This window comes from Oratosquilla oratoria, chromosome 1 (assembly GCF_046742065.1).
Source record: "Oratosquilla oratoria isolate Oo_2021 chromosome 1, ASM4674206v1, whole genome shotgun sequence".
NCBI lineage: Eukaryota > Metazoa > Arthropoda > Malacostraca > Stomatopoda > Squillidae > Oratosquilla > Oratosquilla oratoria.
The window spans coordinates 59,172,686-59,188,994 of NC_134777.1; the positions used below are offsets into that span (position 1 = coordinate 59,172,686).

Sequence of the window (16,309 nt, forward strand, 5' to 3'; positions counted from 1 at the left end):
TAACTTCTCCGGGACTTGTCGCCGCTTCCCGTCCCCAACGCGGCGGCCGCCGCCGCCGCCGCCCTTTCACTCTTGAATCGTCGTATGCATTGGGTTCGATGACAATGGCGACGGGGTCCTGCCGCCACGCGAGCAACGCGATATGAATGGCCCACAGTCTTCCTGGCCGATTTCATTCATACCCACATACTTTCCCAACTACCGGACCGATCGACACCCGTCCCGTTACCAGTACCTCCGTAGGATGGCCCCACATGACATTAGTATTACCGGTCGGGGCGTGTCAGATCAATATTTGCACTGCACCAGCAATATCGTGTAGCCGCACCATACAACCCGTATCACACATACGTCCGTTATTGTTAAACGGCACGCGATAGGTATCACCACATCACTCTGCTTTGTGATGTGGTCTGTGTTCGTATCGCCTAATTAGAACATAAGGGGATGTTTCGAAGGTTCAGGAGTGGCCGTCACGAAAACGTCAGACTAGCTAGAGAACCCTAGAAGTGTTCCACGGTCAGCTTGACGCCCCAGTGGGGTCACGCACTATTAGGGCATCATTGGACTATGTGGGTTCGTCCGGGCCGGAAGTGAGTCATGTCACGAACTGTGAACAATCGGAGTTGGGTATCGAATATGTATTTATCGATGAGTACTCTGTGCATGCAGAGGAAAAAAAAAGTTTGAATCGTGTGTGTGTGTGTGTGTGTGCGTGCGTGCGTGCGTGCGTGTGCGCGCTCTATATAATGATCATATTGGGATTTGGCACACCCAGTGCTTGCAGGTAAGTTCTTTTGTAACCTTGTAATGTACGAACCCGTTTTGACCCTTCCCCCCTCTTTCTCCTCCCCCTCCAGGAGCTCCTGACCCGACTGCCGGCGGAAGCGCCGAGGAGGAGCACTGCTGGCACCTGGACGCGGAGCAGGTCAAGGAGCAAGTGGGCCAGTATCTTAACCAGGGAGGGTACTACAATGCCAACAAACAACTTTATTTTATGTTCACAAAGGTATGTGACGCGAAATGTGATTCGGCAGAACCTGTGCAGTTTGTAAAACAAAGTTTCTATTTGTTTATTTATTGTCTTTCAAACGAGCCTTATTTCGTTTGTTCGTTTAACCAATCCCCGCGTAACTGACACCGGAATGTCCTACTTCCTCCTCCAGGTTCGAGAGATGGTTCGAGCGCGAGACAGCAACGGTGCCAAGATGCTGACGATGATCACGGAACAGTTCCTGAACGACCCACGGCTTCTTCTATGGAAGTCTCAAGGAACGCCGATGACCGACAAATGCCGCCAGCACTGGGATCATATAGGTGAGTTGCCGCAACCTGAAGGTCGTGCCCCGAAAAATATTTTTATAATAGAGAAAAAAAAATCTAATACGATGTGGGTCACGTCCAGGTGTCCTAAGTAGTACATCCTGTTGAGTATATCCCGTTGCAAATTATCACATTCGAGTTCTTCCTTTCCTCGGAGCAGCGGCCCTATGGGTGTGCGTCGTACTGGCGCCCCACAGTAGCCTAGCCGACCGACAGAACTGGCAGAGCATGCTGGAGCGGTGGGCGCGGACCGACGTGTGTCCGCTCGAAGATCCCGATTATCGACATCAAGACCATCATAACAGGGTGAGTTAGTGCGAGTGTGTCATGGAAATGTGAACAAATACAGTCAGAGGGTAATATTTTAAGTGTACATGCTAGCTTGGTTAGGGAATCCCTCGATTTATTTATATATTTATTTTCGCTCAGAATCGCTCGGCCGCCTACTACGTCAGCTCAGAGGACGAGTCGAGCGAAGATGACAACGAGCTGCGACACAGGGAGCCTCACAACAACCGCAGTAACGACAACCACCACCTTCATCACCATCACCACCATCATCACCATCACCACCACCATAGGAATCAACCGCTTAGAGAACACAGGGACAGAGATCGAGACCGCGACAGAAGACAACCACAGAGGTGAGTGTGTAGAGCGAGAGCGACCGGCATTGTCGCTCATTCATTAAATTTTAAGTCGTATACCAAGAACAGACTCGTGCTTTGCAGTTTCCACTTGCGTCCCGTCAGCGTTATGAGAACTGTGAAGACTCAATGCCAGGAAAGAATGGGTTATGTTTGCTGATGCTCAACACGATGACACAGTAGCTGTGTCAGTGCATAAAACACCAGAACCAGCATACCTGGTCTTTCGTGCGGCGCATGTTTTTCATATCATTAATGTGCAACACGGCATCAAGACTTGCCTCTGTACAAGATTAAACCTAACGTCACGGAGCTCTTGACATTAACTTTGGTTGCCCTTACGAACAAGGTCGGGGCAAAGGCATACAGGGGATCCGCCATACCTGTAGAGCCTGAAATATCAAGGTAATAATGAGTTCTAGGCGATCAAGGTTGGGCATGCGTAGAGAGAGGAAACATTCACCCGGCTTTTTAGACCTGATACGTTGTTCTCGACTCTTCCGTCCGCATCATGGCCGGATCGTGAGGTTCGTGGTCTTCATTGACAACACAAACAGAACAGCTCTTGCCCACCAACTCGGCCATTGTTACGATTGTTTGTACCACTATCATTTACGCTAACGCTCTGATCACTTCCACCGACGACGGCGACATCAGTACCAGGTACAACCACATAGTACAACACAACACTTTACAGGTGCCATTATTAAACGCTCATAACATTGCGAATGACGCAGTGATAATGTGAAATTATGACAGTGAAAACAAAGTTACAAAGATACAAGGGTCTCCAGAGAAGGACACTTAAGATCCTAGTGGGAGGTAAACACACGAACGTTGAAAGATTGAAACTGCAACAGCAACAACTTGAGCACGTGTTGCGACTCCTCTGTCCCCATTTGCACCACTCCCTGGGCATCGTTTTGCGCACATGCACACGCGCACACACACACACGCGCGTGCGCGCGCGCACCACCTCGGGCTTGTATGACTGTTTATTAGGACTGTGGTGAAAGAATTCAGCTTTGAGTTTGCAATGTGTCAAGTTGGGCCTAGAGGCCGGAGGTTGTATTTCCATATAGATTGTGGTCATGCATACGCCGTACGCGAGTGCGCGTTACCCTCTCCTCTCCTTCCTCCACCCCACCCCCTACCCACACACGCTTCATTCTATTCACGCCCCTTTCTTTTAGCCACAACCAGACATTACCTCTACCACCGAACTGAATGTCAAGAATAACAAACCAAACCCTCCTGATTATACAAAGCCTCCCCCCGCCCTCCCCGGACATTCCTTACCTGTCTGACACGAATACAGTACTAGCGGCATAGAAAGCTGTTCCTCATCATGCGCCTACGAAAGGAACAAGATTAAGTTGGAACGCACTGTGGGGCTGCAGGCTACCTGGTGTCAGAGGGCGGGACATGAACGAACATATCGAAAGTTTCTCGTGCCAGGATTACCGCAGGAAGCGAGTGCGCATGCGCAATTAATTGCTCGCGGTCACCTGCCACTTATCTCTTTAGGCCCAAATGAAAAGTGGTTCCTTACGCCTACGGAGCACGGATGTACAGGATGGGGAGGGTGACACCCCACCCCTTCCCCCATCCGCCTGAGCCAGGACATTTCGTTTTACTTCGAACGGAAACGAGGCTCTTTCATCATCGTTACTTGTTCAACAACAGCAACAACACACACACACACACACACACACACACACACACACACACACACACACACGACTCGACGGCGCAGTGGTAGCGATCGCGGCCGCCACTACGGTGGTCAGAGCTCGAAACCCGCCCAGGGCTGAAATAATTTCAGTATCGTTGCGCTGCGAGTCGTTACTCCAACTTTAGTGGGTGGGGAGTTGTGTGTGCGTGCGTGTAAGGTCACAACATTGCCATAGATCGGTCATATATGAGCTCTGAGCTCTCTTCCGGGAGAGCAATAGCTGTCCATAACGAGTCCAACACGTGATCCAAGACCATCCCCTTCTCCATTCGGGTGACACGCCAGCGGTCATGGCCACTTGAGATGCATTGTCACACGGAAGAAGTGAGCCACTTTTTCTCGACCTCTTCTTGCTTTGTAACGTACAAATCTCGCTTAAAACGTTGGGCGTGACACTTCCGACAGTTGAGGTGACATTTGTGGGTTGTAAGGCCACTTAAGGAGACCGAGTCTTGTGGGCCTTCCCATACTCCTCTTTTGAAATAAACTCCCGACTTCCTATTAAGTAACACCAACGTTGGACTCTCCATCCTACAGTTGTATGGGAGTAATGGATATGTCGGTATTGACACACACACACACACACACACACACACACACACACACACACACACACACACACACACACACACACATATATATATATATATATATATATATATATATATACACACACACGATTCGATGGCGCACTGGTAGAACTGGCCGCCACTACGGCGGTCTGGATTCAGATTCCGCCCAGGGCTAAAATAATTTTAGTATCGGTGCGCTGTGAATCGTTACTCCAACTCTTGTAGGCGGGGAGTTGGGTGTGTGTGCGTGTCACAACATTACCCATAGATCGGTCATATATGAGCTCTGAGCTCTCTTCCGGGAGAGTAATAGCAGTCGATCCAACACGTGATCCAAGACCATGGTAAATCACGCGCGCGCGCACACAACACATTTCCAGGTGTAATATGAACGCGTCATGTCCATGGCAGTGGCACGTCGGCGCGATATTTTTCACAATGATAGAAACGTTGGTGAAGTGTCGGAGATGGTGAAGATAATAGCAGTACCACAGCCCATAGAAGGAGCTTAACCCACCAATCTATTTTATTTTCTTTCTTTTCGTTGCAGGAGACACAAGCGGCGGCGTATCTCTGCTCCACCTCGAACCATCTTCCAACGAGCTATTGACGCCTGCGCCATGACTTGGGACGACCCACACCTGCAGACCATTATGATTGGTGACGCCTACAGAAGCAGAACGTGCGGTGAACAGTCCTCCACTTACTATAACGAGAACGGGGAGCCGTTATGGCACGGTAAGTGACGTACTATGTAACAGGGCGATATTATTTCTGGCGTCCATTCCATAGGGTATCTGTATCATTGTTGTGCATATCTCTTTGAACAGAACCTGTGCCCCTCGCTTGTTCTCGCGTGGATGCCCTTCGGTCGCACGGCTACACGAGTGAGGCCCTTCGGTTGGCGGTGTCTGTGGTGCGATCGCTGAAGCAGGCGCAGAGGGAGGCATATGTGTGGTGGGGTAGTAAGAGGGACGAGGTGCTCATGCGGTGCTCCGCCTCTCGGGCGTGTCGATCCCTAAGCGCAGGGATGCAAGAAGGGTGGGTTGGCCATCCGCTCGACCCAATCACCTGCCTTTTCGACACCCTGGCCGAAGCCTCACTCCTACCCGAAGATCTTCCTCGCTTCCAGTATCACAGTGGTAAGTGACACGCGACCAGCCTCTTTCATACTGCGGGAGAATGTCGCAGTGTGTACCTGCGTGTGTGAGTGAACGTAGGAGATCCTGCACATGAACATGTTTGACTTGTTGATAGACAGACTAGATTTTGCAGTTGCTGATTTATTCGTCTCTTCCCCCCCTCCTCCTCCTCCTCCGCCAAAGATTGGCTCGGCGCCGGCACGGAAGAAGCGGCTCACTTGGCTCCGCTCCGGTACCGGCACGTCCCGCTTCCAGGCTGCATAGACCCCTGGGAGTCCTACTTGACCCTTGCCCTCGAGGCGGCGCTCATCGGGCTTGGGCAGCAGCGCGCGATGCCTCCGGGCTTGTACGCTCAAGAGAAGGCCTGTAAGCAGGAGGAGAAAATGATCCTGAAGCTGCAAGAATTAACCTTGGATCCACCCCTCCTGACGGTGCTAAGGCGGCAGTCGCGACTGCTGCTGGAGGGGGGACCGTTCTCGGGTTTAGGGGAGGGAATCCACCCCGAAAGTGTTCCCATGCACACCTTCACAAAGTTCCTTTTCACGGCGCTCCTACCCCACGACCCGGACCTAGCATACCAGCTCGCCCTGAGAGCCATTAGGTAAGTGTAGACAGCCTGGGACTGGATGTGGACTGTCTGGGACACAAATCATTTTTATAGCTGTGAAAATTGAATTGCTATCTCCCCTCCTTCATCGTTCCTTCACATTTTGGTCACTTTTCACCACACATCAACAGATTGCCCATCTTGGAGGACCACGACGACGTAGACGATCCCGTGAACGGCAACGTGTCGTCGCTAGTGCTCTCTGGCTACCCGCGCTGGTTCACCCTTGGCCACATAGAAACGCAGCAGTGTGCTCTTGCCTGCACCATGATCACCGCCGCCAAAAGTAAGTTCATCAATCCCATGTCCCCGCGTATGATTCGGGGCCGAGTCGCGACACCGTACGTTCCTAGAAATATACATCTTTGCGTTCCCTTGATTTGTCAGGGGATACTTCGAGTATTCTTTTTTCACACACATAAGATACTTCTGGTGTAAATTTTCCTTTTCAAATAGTTATTACACTGCAGCATCTTTACATGGATTCAACCATACAATAAATTGTTCGTTTTATTTGCATACCTGGACCAATTTAGTTTGATATACATGATGAATACAATTGGTATACATGTCATATTTGGTAAAGGTACATCATGTTCATTACTACTGAATATTAGCAATGCCACTCAAGAATGTAATTTTCAAATTAATTAAGCTGGGAAAGGAACAACCAGGCTTATGTCTATAAGGTCATCACCACTTTCATTCTAGGTTCTTCTCATTAATTCTTCTGTCTTGACTTTCCTTCCCACAGACGATGGTCTTCGACTGCGGTCAGTACTGGATGCTGCTCTTCGCAACATCCACAGTTCATCACATCTTTTTAAACTTGCACAGGACGCATGCAGACTAGGTCTGCCAGCTGAAGGACAAAGGAATACTTTACTTCTCAATGCTGCTCTTGAACTAGGAAGACAGGTAGGTGCTGCCTTGGTTGCCTGCTACATGCATCATTATAGTGTTATTAAATTCCTTTGTTGCAGTAAACCATAATGATATGCTTTATTTAGAAAGGAATTGAGTCCCTTTGGGTATTACTATTCATAATGTGTGGTCTCTGGGGTGGTATAAAGCTGTAGTTCCACCTTGACCATGTTTTGAGTATACAGCAGCAGAGATTGGAGCTGGTAGCTGCTGGTTCTGTGGTCTCCCCTGAATTAAAAGTCATATCCCTAACTGTTCCCAGTAACCTGAGAGCTACAGGTCTTCTGTAAAAGAGACCAGGTGCAATGGATTCATTGATCCCTGGCTGTCATGATAAATGTAGATGCCTCCCAAAGTAATATGTTGTTGCAGATTTATCTTGTCCTGACAATAGGAACCTCATTATACCATGATCAATGTCATCACAGTAATTATCACCATATAATTCAAATAACTATGAGAGGATCATTATACCTCTCATTAAACCATTTCCACACCCATTGCTATGTTTTTCATGGATAGATATGTTCTATAGAATGATCACCTTGAAGGGAGCAATTTGTGTGGTCAGATTTTGCAGATCCAATTTATGCTAAGATGGCAGGAGTGATGAGTGAATGGGTCTTTGGTATGGGAATGTGCTTTGACTCCCACTCCCTCCCTTTTATAAGGGAATTGCAGCCTTGGTATATAAAGAAATTTATATGATAAAACCATGAATGGGTTCATAATTTGTCTGGCTACCTCCTTTATAAGGGATGGATTTTTTTTTTTTTTTTTGCCAAATCCACCTCCCCCACCCCAGAGGTTGTAGCTCAACAGATTACAACTAAACATGTCCTACATATATTTGTTGTTCGCCTCTTTTTCTCTCTCTCTCTCTCCCTCTCCCTCCCTCTCCAAATCCACCTCCCCCACCACAGAGGCTGTAGCTCAACAGATTACAACTAAACATGTCCTACATATATTTGTTGTTTGCCTCATAGGTGATGAGGATGACTTTGACCTCGCTCAATTGGCGGCGGCGTGAGATGGTGCGCTGGCTGGTGACATGTGCTACGGAGGTGGGCGTAGCTGCCCTCATCTCTATCATGCAGCTTTGGTTTACACTCTTCACACCCACTGAGGCCACGGGTACTGTTGCTTCCACCATCATGAGCCCTGCCACAGTCATGAGGCTCCAGCTTGACCGTTCCAAGCAGGATGAGCTGGCTGCCTGTGCTCGTTCACTCGCCCTCCAATGTGCAACTAAGGTAAGAGAACAGGCACCATGGCCTTGCCAAGGCTTTGTAATGAATTTGGGTTTATGACTAAACTATAATGCCAAGGTAAGATTCTGCTTTGGCAAATGCAATATGATTTTATTCATCTGCTGGAGTTGGGGGCTCAATCAGTAGAGACCATTGACCTGAGATCAACCCACTGCTGTATAATAATATTGTACAGCATGATCATTTTTGCCTTGAGTTTCACCAACTGGAAACCTATAACCAGTGGTTGGCAACAGTCCTTGTCTTATTGATCTCCCTAGGAAGAAATATTGCACTGCCATTTATTATATTAGTGTAGAACAGTTTCTGTATCATTAGCTTATAGTAATAGGAAGAGGGGAGCATTTGCTAGTTGTCAGCTTTCCCTATGTAAAAAGTTAGAGGAAATACAGTTGAAATTATTAGAGAGATCTTGGGCTTGGTCTGAAGACAGTGTTACCCCCTTGGGATTGTACCTTCAAAAGGAATGGAGAGTATTGATAGATTTGAAGATAGGTGGCAGGGACATGATTCTCTAATGTCCATCTTACAGGGCCACCACTTGCAGGTACTTACCATTATCTTGTATGTACCTGCCTAAAAAGCCAACAGTTTATATTATTGCAGGAGTTGGATTATTGATGATTGATTTACAATGTATATTCTTGATAAATAACATCTTGTGACCATAATTTTGTTGTTGTTCTTATTGATAAGGCATTCATTCATGTATTAACTTTTCTCCTTTTTGTGTGGCAGGACCCGCCCAATTGTGCCCTGAATGCACTCACTCTGTGTGAGAGTGACCCAGTATCATTTGAGACGGCATACCAGGTGGTTGTGGATGCAGCTGCACACACAATGTCATCTTCACAGCTGTTCACCATCGCCCGGTATATGGAACACCGTGGTTATCCACACCGCGCCTACACGTTGGCCATGTTGGCCATGCAGAGTGTCCATTTGGCCTACAACCAGGACACACACCCGGCCATTAGTGACATCCATTGGGCTGTTGCTTTGGCACACTCCCTGGGGCGGACTGAATTGGCTCAGCTCCTACCAATCCTGATCAAGAATGTACAGTGTGCTACGGTGCTCTCCGACGTGCTCAGGCGCTGCTCCCTCTCCGCCCCAGGTATGGCCTGTCCGGACTCTAAGCGCCGCCCAGTCAAGCCCTTGGCCTTTGACAAGGCTCCATTGCGGGGCCTCCTGGAGGCCACCATCCTCGCCTATATCAACACTACCAATTCCCGTCTCACACACATCTCACCCAGACATTACCAAGACTTCATCGACTTTCTGACCAAAGCCCACGAAACCTTCATGCTGGCACATGATGGCCATATCCAATTTGCACAGCTTATTGAAAATATGAAGGTTGCCTACAAAGGAAAGAAGAAGCTCATGTGCTTAGTGCGAGAACGTTTTGGCTGATACCTAAGGCCTCCTGCACCCCCCGTGTGCCCCCTGCTACTTCCATGGCGTCCTCTGGTGCCCCCGGCCTGCAGCACCCACCGTGATGCTCGCTGCCTAGTCTACCATCGCCTGCCCCCACCTCCGGCCGCCCCACCACCACCACTACCACCACTGCATCCCACCCACCGTCCACCCCCACATTTGGAGCCCAAGCTCTGGTGTCGCCACCCTGTAGTGGCACAGCTAATGACACCATCACCTTCTGGTGGTGGTGGTGCTCCTGCTGCTGCCATTGCTGCTGATGTGTGTGGTGGTCGAAATGCAAACTGCTATGTGACTTGTCGCCTCGGCGGAGGCGCTGGTGGTGGTCGTATGGGTGGTGCAGGTAGAAGGTCCTGACGGCAAGGCATGCATGGCCGAGCAGCTACTGCGTGTGAGCATGCCAGTGTATGTGTGTGCTCTTATCCTCCCGTCACACCAGGTGTCCGTGGGATCCCTTTGTATATTATTTATTATTGTCGTCTTAACTTGTGTTGAACAGCTACTGTGTACTCATACCAAAGATTAGCGAGACGTGTAGGGCAGCTTCGCACTGCTGCTGCTTTTTCACAGCTGTCATCACCGTAGCTGTTTCTCCTGCTGCAGTGGTTGTCGCTGTGCTGCTGCTGCCGCTGCTGTTGCTGCTGCCACCGTCACTGCCGCCGCTGCTGCTGCTGCTGCCGCTGTTGCTGCTGCTGCCCATTGTTCTACTTGTGTGATACTACTCTAAGTGCTCCCGCCTCACAATGCCCATATCAAGCAGTGGTGGACGTCAGGGACACGCAGTACAAACATGCCCCTCCCCCTTCCAGCTCTTGTCCTGCCAACCTCAAACTCCTGTACTCCCACATCCCTTCCCCTTAGTATTTGCTTACCATAAAGAGAACACAGAATGACAGCTGCTGCCTCTCTCATTCCCCCTATACATAAACACACACACACACACACACACACACACACACACACACAATACAAGAATTTAAGAACAAACTTGATCTTGCGAGATACAAAAGTGGGTCACCACGAGCATAGCTCCCCTTCCTGTATAATACTAGGTAAATATACACACACACACACACACACACACACACACACACACACACACACACACACACACACACACACACACACACACACTCACACACACACATACATACACACTCACACATACACACACACACACTCACATACACACACACTCACATACACACACACTCACATACACACACTCACATACACACACTCACATACACACACTCACACACACACACTCACACACACACACTCACACACACACACTCACACACACACACTCACACATACTCACATACACACACACACACTCACACACACACACTCACACACACACACACTCACACACACACACTCACACACACACACTCACACACACACTCACACACACACATGTGCGTACATGCACACACACACACACATCAAACTCTTAAAATATAATACAATATCCCAGCACTCCCCCTGCACTAGACCTGTGGCTTCCTTGTTCAGGCAGCTACTCCAGCAGCCACGTGAGGTTTTCCTTCAGTATGATCACAATCCCTATGTTATATTAGTCTCCCATTATGTCATGCTGCAAAACAATATGTTTGACAAATGTATTTTTCTTTCATTGTTTGCAGTCCATAAAAATGTTATAAGTATGTCTGGTAATTGGTTTGGAGCAGTGACACTTGGTGCAATCACAATCAAAGCAATCTTCAAGTGTTCTTCTTAGAATATCTCATTAATGAGCACAATGTAAATGCTGCACCTTCACCACCCATACCAATCCACAACACCACAGATGACAAAAGGACAATAGTGGGCTTAGGAAATGAAAGTGAGGGGATGTACTGACAAGGGATATGTTGATGTCGAATGTATCTTCCCCCACTGAATCTCCCTTACTTTTTTTTATTTTATTTTTTTTTATTTATTTATTTTTTTCCTTCTAGATATCACAATGGTGTGACACACAGATAAGACTCCACCCATCTGACCACAGGCTTCCTGTTAGAAATGACTTACAGTTGCTGAGCATTTTAAAACTGGAGGCAGTGGTGAAGGGAATGAGCAAATCAATGTATAGGTTATTAAGTAAAATTTGTATTTATGAAAGAATACACAGTGGTGAAGCAAGTGGCTGTAATGGACATTATGGCCACCAAGAGCTCTTGTTGCATCGCTAACAAGTACAAGTGTCCAGTATTAATGGAAGACATGTAAATACAGCCTGGATTCAAGACAGAAATAAGAGTGAGGGGAAAGACTGCATACACATACAGTGCACTGTCACTCATACGCAGGGACATGGCCAAGGTCATCAGCGATAAATGGAGTTGGTGTACATAGACTCAACATGGGGAGAAAGCCACAGTGTTGCACAGATGCAATGTGTGGACACAAACACAAATGTAATTAAAGCATGAGGCACGCGGGAACTTGCCGAGGCCTAAAGCACAGCTGCAACTGGAATATTACTCCTATAGTCGGGACTTTGAATTATCAGAAGATGAAGAACTTGAGATATTGAACATAGTTGAATGGAATTGATATTATTGGACATGAGAAAATGTAAGAAAGGAAAAAGAAAACAAGCCGAGTGGCACAAAGTCTTGGATGAAATAAAAGAAAATGAAAAAGAAAGGAAATAACAAAAAATTGGGATTTCATGTAATGAAATAGAAAAACTAAGGGATATAAATGGAAATAGTGTAGTGCAGTGAAGCACTGCGCATGTTGTTATCTACCTCCGTTCTTATTTGTCACGTAAACACACCAGTAGCCACTGTGGCTGCTCCAGTAACTGTCGATAAATACTAGTGGTAATTATTATGATTATTATTATTATTATTACTATAATTATGATTATCATTATATTAGTGTGTGTTCATAGGTGACTGGCGGTGACTGATTATGATAAAGTTTAGGTAATGACAAAAAAAAAAAAATGAAAAACTGTGCTATTGAAAGCAGATGTAACAAAGACAGATGACAGATGATGATGATCTCATGTCTAAGGACAAAAAAATAACACTACTAATCCCCTCTACTGTGTAAACATAAAATAATGTATATAACTGTGTATAAATAAGCAAATGGATGGGAGGATGTTAGCTTATAGGCAGTATAGTCACCAATATGTTTGCCAATAGCAGGGGTGGGCCACATTTGTGGGTCTGCCTCCAGCAGCAAGTGCCGTCTCCAACAGGACACGAGCCTTGGCTACAGCAGGGTCTTGCAAGGCCTCTCTTACTACTACTATTACTACTACCACCACTACTACTACTATTTTAACTAGTTGGGTTAGAGCAATCCTAGTATGTATAAATAGTGTCCGTGACGGCCTAGTGCTGCTACTAGTGCTGATGTAGTGCTATTAAGGACTTCTTATGTACAAATTACAAGTGTGCTGGTCATTTCTATTGATGAACGGTTGTCAGCCCTTTTTGTGCACGTGTAAAGTTGTGTGTGTTCGTGTGAGCGTATCAACATCAGTGATTATGATTATTATTTGGTTCACCTTGTGTGTAGAACCTCCTCCCTCCCTCAGCTCCCATTCCCCAAGTAACCTCCTCCTGAGGGTACTCCCCATAAACATACCTCGAGGTGGTTCTGTGGTCGTGCATTTATTTGAATTCATTTCACTGCTTCTTCATTTTAATGGGTCGTACATTTAGATTTTATATATCATATGATGCAGGAATGTTCAGTTGTTTTTTCTGACTTTAAACTTTTCTCCAAAAATGTTTAAGCTCCCTTTTAATCAAAATTTAAATTTTTTGAAACCTTTTTTTCATATCTTTTAAAAAAAAATTCAACTTTATCAGATATTATATTTTAGTGTACAAATATTTTCTTACACTCAGTCATAATGGTAGTCTTTACATTCCTTTGCCACTTTGGTTTATAGGAAATTACAACCACTCTACATGTAAAAATTAGGTAATATATTAAATTAGATCAATGAGAATTCAACCTGCCCACAAAAAAGTTGTTTCAATTGCTATAAATGTTAGAACAAACTGTTATTAAGTACTTTATGGTAACTTCAAAGTTGACCAGCAGTGCTTAAGAGCATTTCTACATGGGGACTTTGTGTAAAGGCAGAATTATTTGGCTGTACAGCATATTTAGGTGCCGATACTGCTCTTCTTGTAGGATACTGAGTAAGTTTCAGTTGTTCAGGTAGGACCCTACCATGTCTGAGCAAACAAATTTTTTTTTTTACAATGTCAAGGAAATAGTTCCCTTCTGCCTTATCTGAAATGCTGTTACCATCACCATTGGTGCCAAGTCCTGTGTCATAACGTCCCAAATCTGCAATTGCACATAAAATATGATTTCTGATTTGTGTCACTGAAGCTTTATCCATCTTGAACTGCAGTTTGAAGTAAGGAGTGTCCACCATAGCTATCCTAAATGGAATAATATTTGTATTTCTCAATAAACTTCCAGTTTTGGCAGTAGGTGATCACAAATTGTGGAAGTGATGCAGCTCCAGTCTGCTCTGTTTGCTAGTCACTATCAGTATCATCAGTAACATAGAGCCCATTGCTGCATCATCTCATTTGAGGATATTTAGCACCAAGACTGGTTTATTGAGGCTGATGTATTCCTCCATCACTTCAAAATGTGCTGGAGAAAAACTATGCAGTTTCTCTTAGCTGAAGAATGTATTCACTTACAACACTTGCTAGCCTAACACTGCTTAAGACATTGAACCACATGTTCCATCTCCTATTTTTTTTATACCAGACAGAAACCAAATATCTTGTGCATATGAAGAAGGTATTCAATACAACACGTGCTTGCTTAAAAAATGTTTACGGCATCAAATCATGTGTTCCATCTCGTGTTTTTCTGTACCAAAGAGAAGCAGAGTATCTTGTGCATGTGGTCAGCCATGCATCAGTAATTCCCATCATACCTTGGTACAATGTTTTAACTAATTCTTGTGAATTAGTGAGATATTTGCTTGTGTCAGCTTGAGCTAGAAGGTTCAATGTCTGTGAAACACACCAAACAGGAGTGATTTATTAGCAGTACAGACTTTAGCACCTGGAGCAAGCATTGTGTCAACATCCATGGTTTCCACTATATTTGTTCATCTGCATTGAATGATGCCCCCTCTAGTTTAGCCAACTCATCACTGACCTCCTTTACAATACATACATATACCAAAGGATTTTTCCCCTTTACAAGGGAGATAGCCAACCTTTACAATATTGTCACAGATACCTGTGACAATATACTTTACTTTGTCTGATAATCCCAAATTGTCACAAATGAACAATATCTCAGTTGCTACCCTGTCATATTTTTCACATGTGTGGCTGCCCTTCAGCTGCTTGCAGCACAGATCCCTTGACTGATGTTTCAGTGCAGTGTGTCATTCCTAAGTAGGAACAGTTTCTCACCTTCATATGTTCAGTGTGGCACCAAAGGTAACATATAGAAGATCTGTGACCTGGCCTTACAACTTGGGTATCAGAGCTTCCTATGCTTTGAGTAGATCATTTGTCATTTTCCTAAAGGGCTGACAAGGTCAGGCCAGAATGAGATTGTGCAAGTACAATGTAATCTGTGGAATTGGAGTTGGTTATCAAAAATGGGCACTGAAGCATTAACCCACAGGCTTCCAAACTTGTCTGTTTAGTTGGCTTGGTTTCTCAGATATGCAGTTCCTGACATTCCAGTTTCAAGTGCTCGTCATCTTGCTTCATAAGATGGCAACAGGTTTTAGGTCTGATTTGAATATGGCAGATTCCTTGGGATGACACAATCTGACATCTATCTACATACCAAGAGTTTTTTTCCCCTTATAAGGGAGGTAGCCAAATCAAAGACATGTACCCACTCCCACCCATTCCACTCTTCCATTCCCCTCCACCCTCTCATCTTAGCTTCTCATGGGTGATGGGTCATGCCTGTATTCTACCCACTGCCCTGGGTCAGAAGAAATGTAGCAAGACACAGTACATTCACAGCAAGGCTGCTTCACTTAATCAGTGAACCCCCTCTCTATCCCTTTGTGCAGAACAAGAAAAAACAGGGAGAAATCCCTTCAGGCTGCATCAAAATATCATTCACACATATGCACCCCTACCCCCTATCCCCCACCCCTCTCTTCCTTTCATAACAGTATCATCTATACACAGCCACTCTCCACAATCTGACATGATTATTGAAATGCAATGTTACATTACTGAAGCTCTTGGTCACATACATACATATACCAAATGCTTTTTCCCCCCTACATCATCAGTAATCAAAATCTCACAAATACAAAAACATGATTCTGTGGTATCAGTAACATTGTGAAGATGCAAATTTTTTCATGCATATGATATTTACAAACACTTTCATATAAAACTAAAATATTTGGTACTTACCAGTAGATACATTAAATGTATGGCCAATTTGCAGTGTTGTACAACCAGAAAATCTTGAAATTTCAATTTTGATATGTGCATCTCACTTCAAACAATTTTTTTTACTAAAATCACTGCACATTATTTTGGGTACTACTGCAGGGGAAATGTCGTATTCTAAGCTATAAAATCTTGAACAAGGTGAAAATATTCTCTTATACATATTTTCCACAGAAATTTTATAGGGATCTCTCCCCTTTAT

At 45.6% G+C, this 16,309-nt stretch overlaps 1 protein-coding gene across 1 annotated transcript in view; it reads left to right on the forward strand.

The window, feature by feature from the left end:
• The window catches only part of LOC143029214 (zinc finger SWIM domain-containing protein 5-like), a 333,477-nt gene extending 317,787 nt beyond the window's left edge, over positions 1 to 15,690 (forward strand). The window contains exons 5-15 of the mRNA XM_076191829.1: positions 861 to 1,009; positions 1,167 to 1,317; positions 1,484 to 1,629; positions 1,753 to 1,967; positions 4,828 to 5,015; positions 5,108 to 5,419; positions 5,603 to 6,020; positions 6,158 to 6,312; positions 6,781 to 6,944; positions 7,937 to 8,203; positions 8,960 to 15,690. Coding sequence (XP_076047944.1) covers positions 861 to 1,009; positions 1,167 to 1,317; positions 1,484 to 1,629; positions 1,753 to 1,967; positions 4,828 to 5,015; positions 5,108 to 5,419; positions 5,603 to 6,020; positions 6,158 to 6,312; positions 6,781 to 6,944; positions 7,937 to 8,203; positions 8,960 to 9,637 — 2,843 coding nt within the window. The 3' untranslated portion in view covers positions 9,638 to 15,690. The remainder of the gene's footprint in view (positions 1 to 860; positions 1,010 to 1,166; positions 1,318 to 1,483; positions 1,630 to 1,752; positions 1,968 to 4,827; positions 5,016 to 5,107; positions 5,420 to 5,602; positions 6,021 to 6,157; positions 6,313 to 6,780; positions 6,945 to 7,936; positions 8,204 to 8,959) is intronic.
• Positions 15,691 to 16,309: the final 619 nt, after the last annotated feature.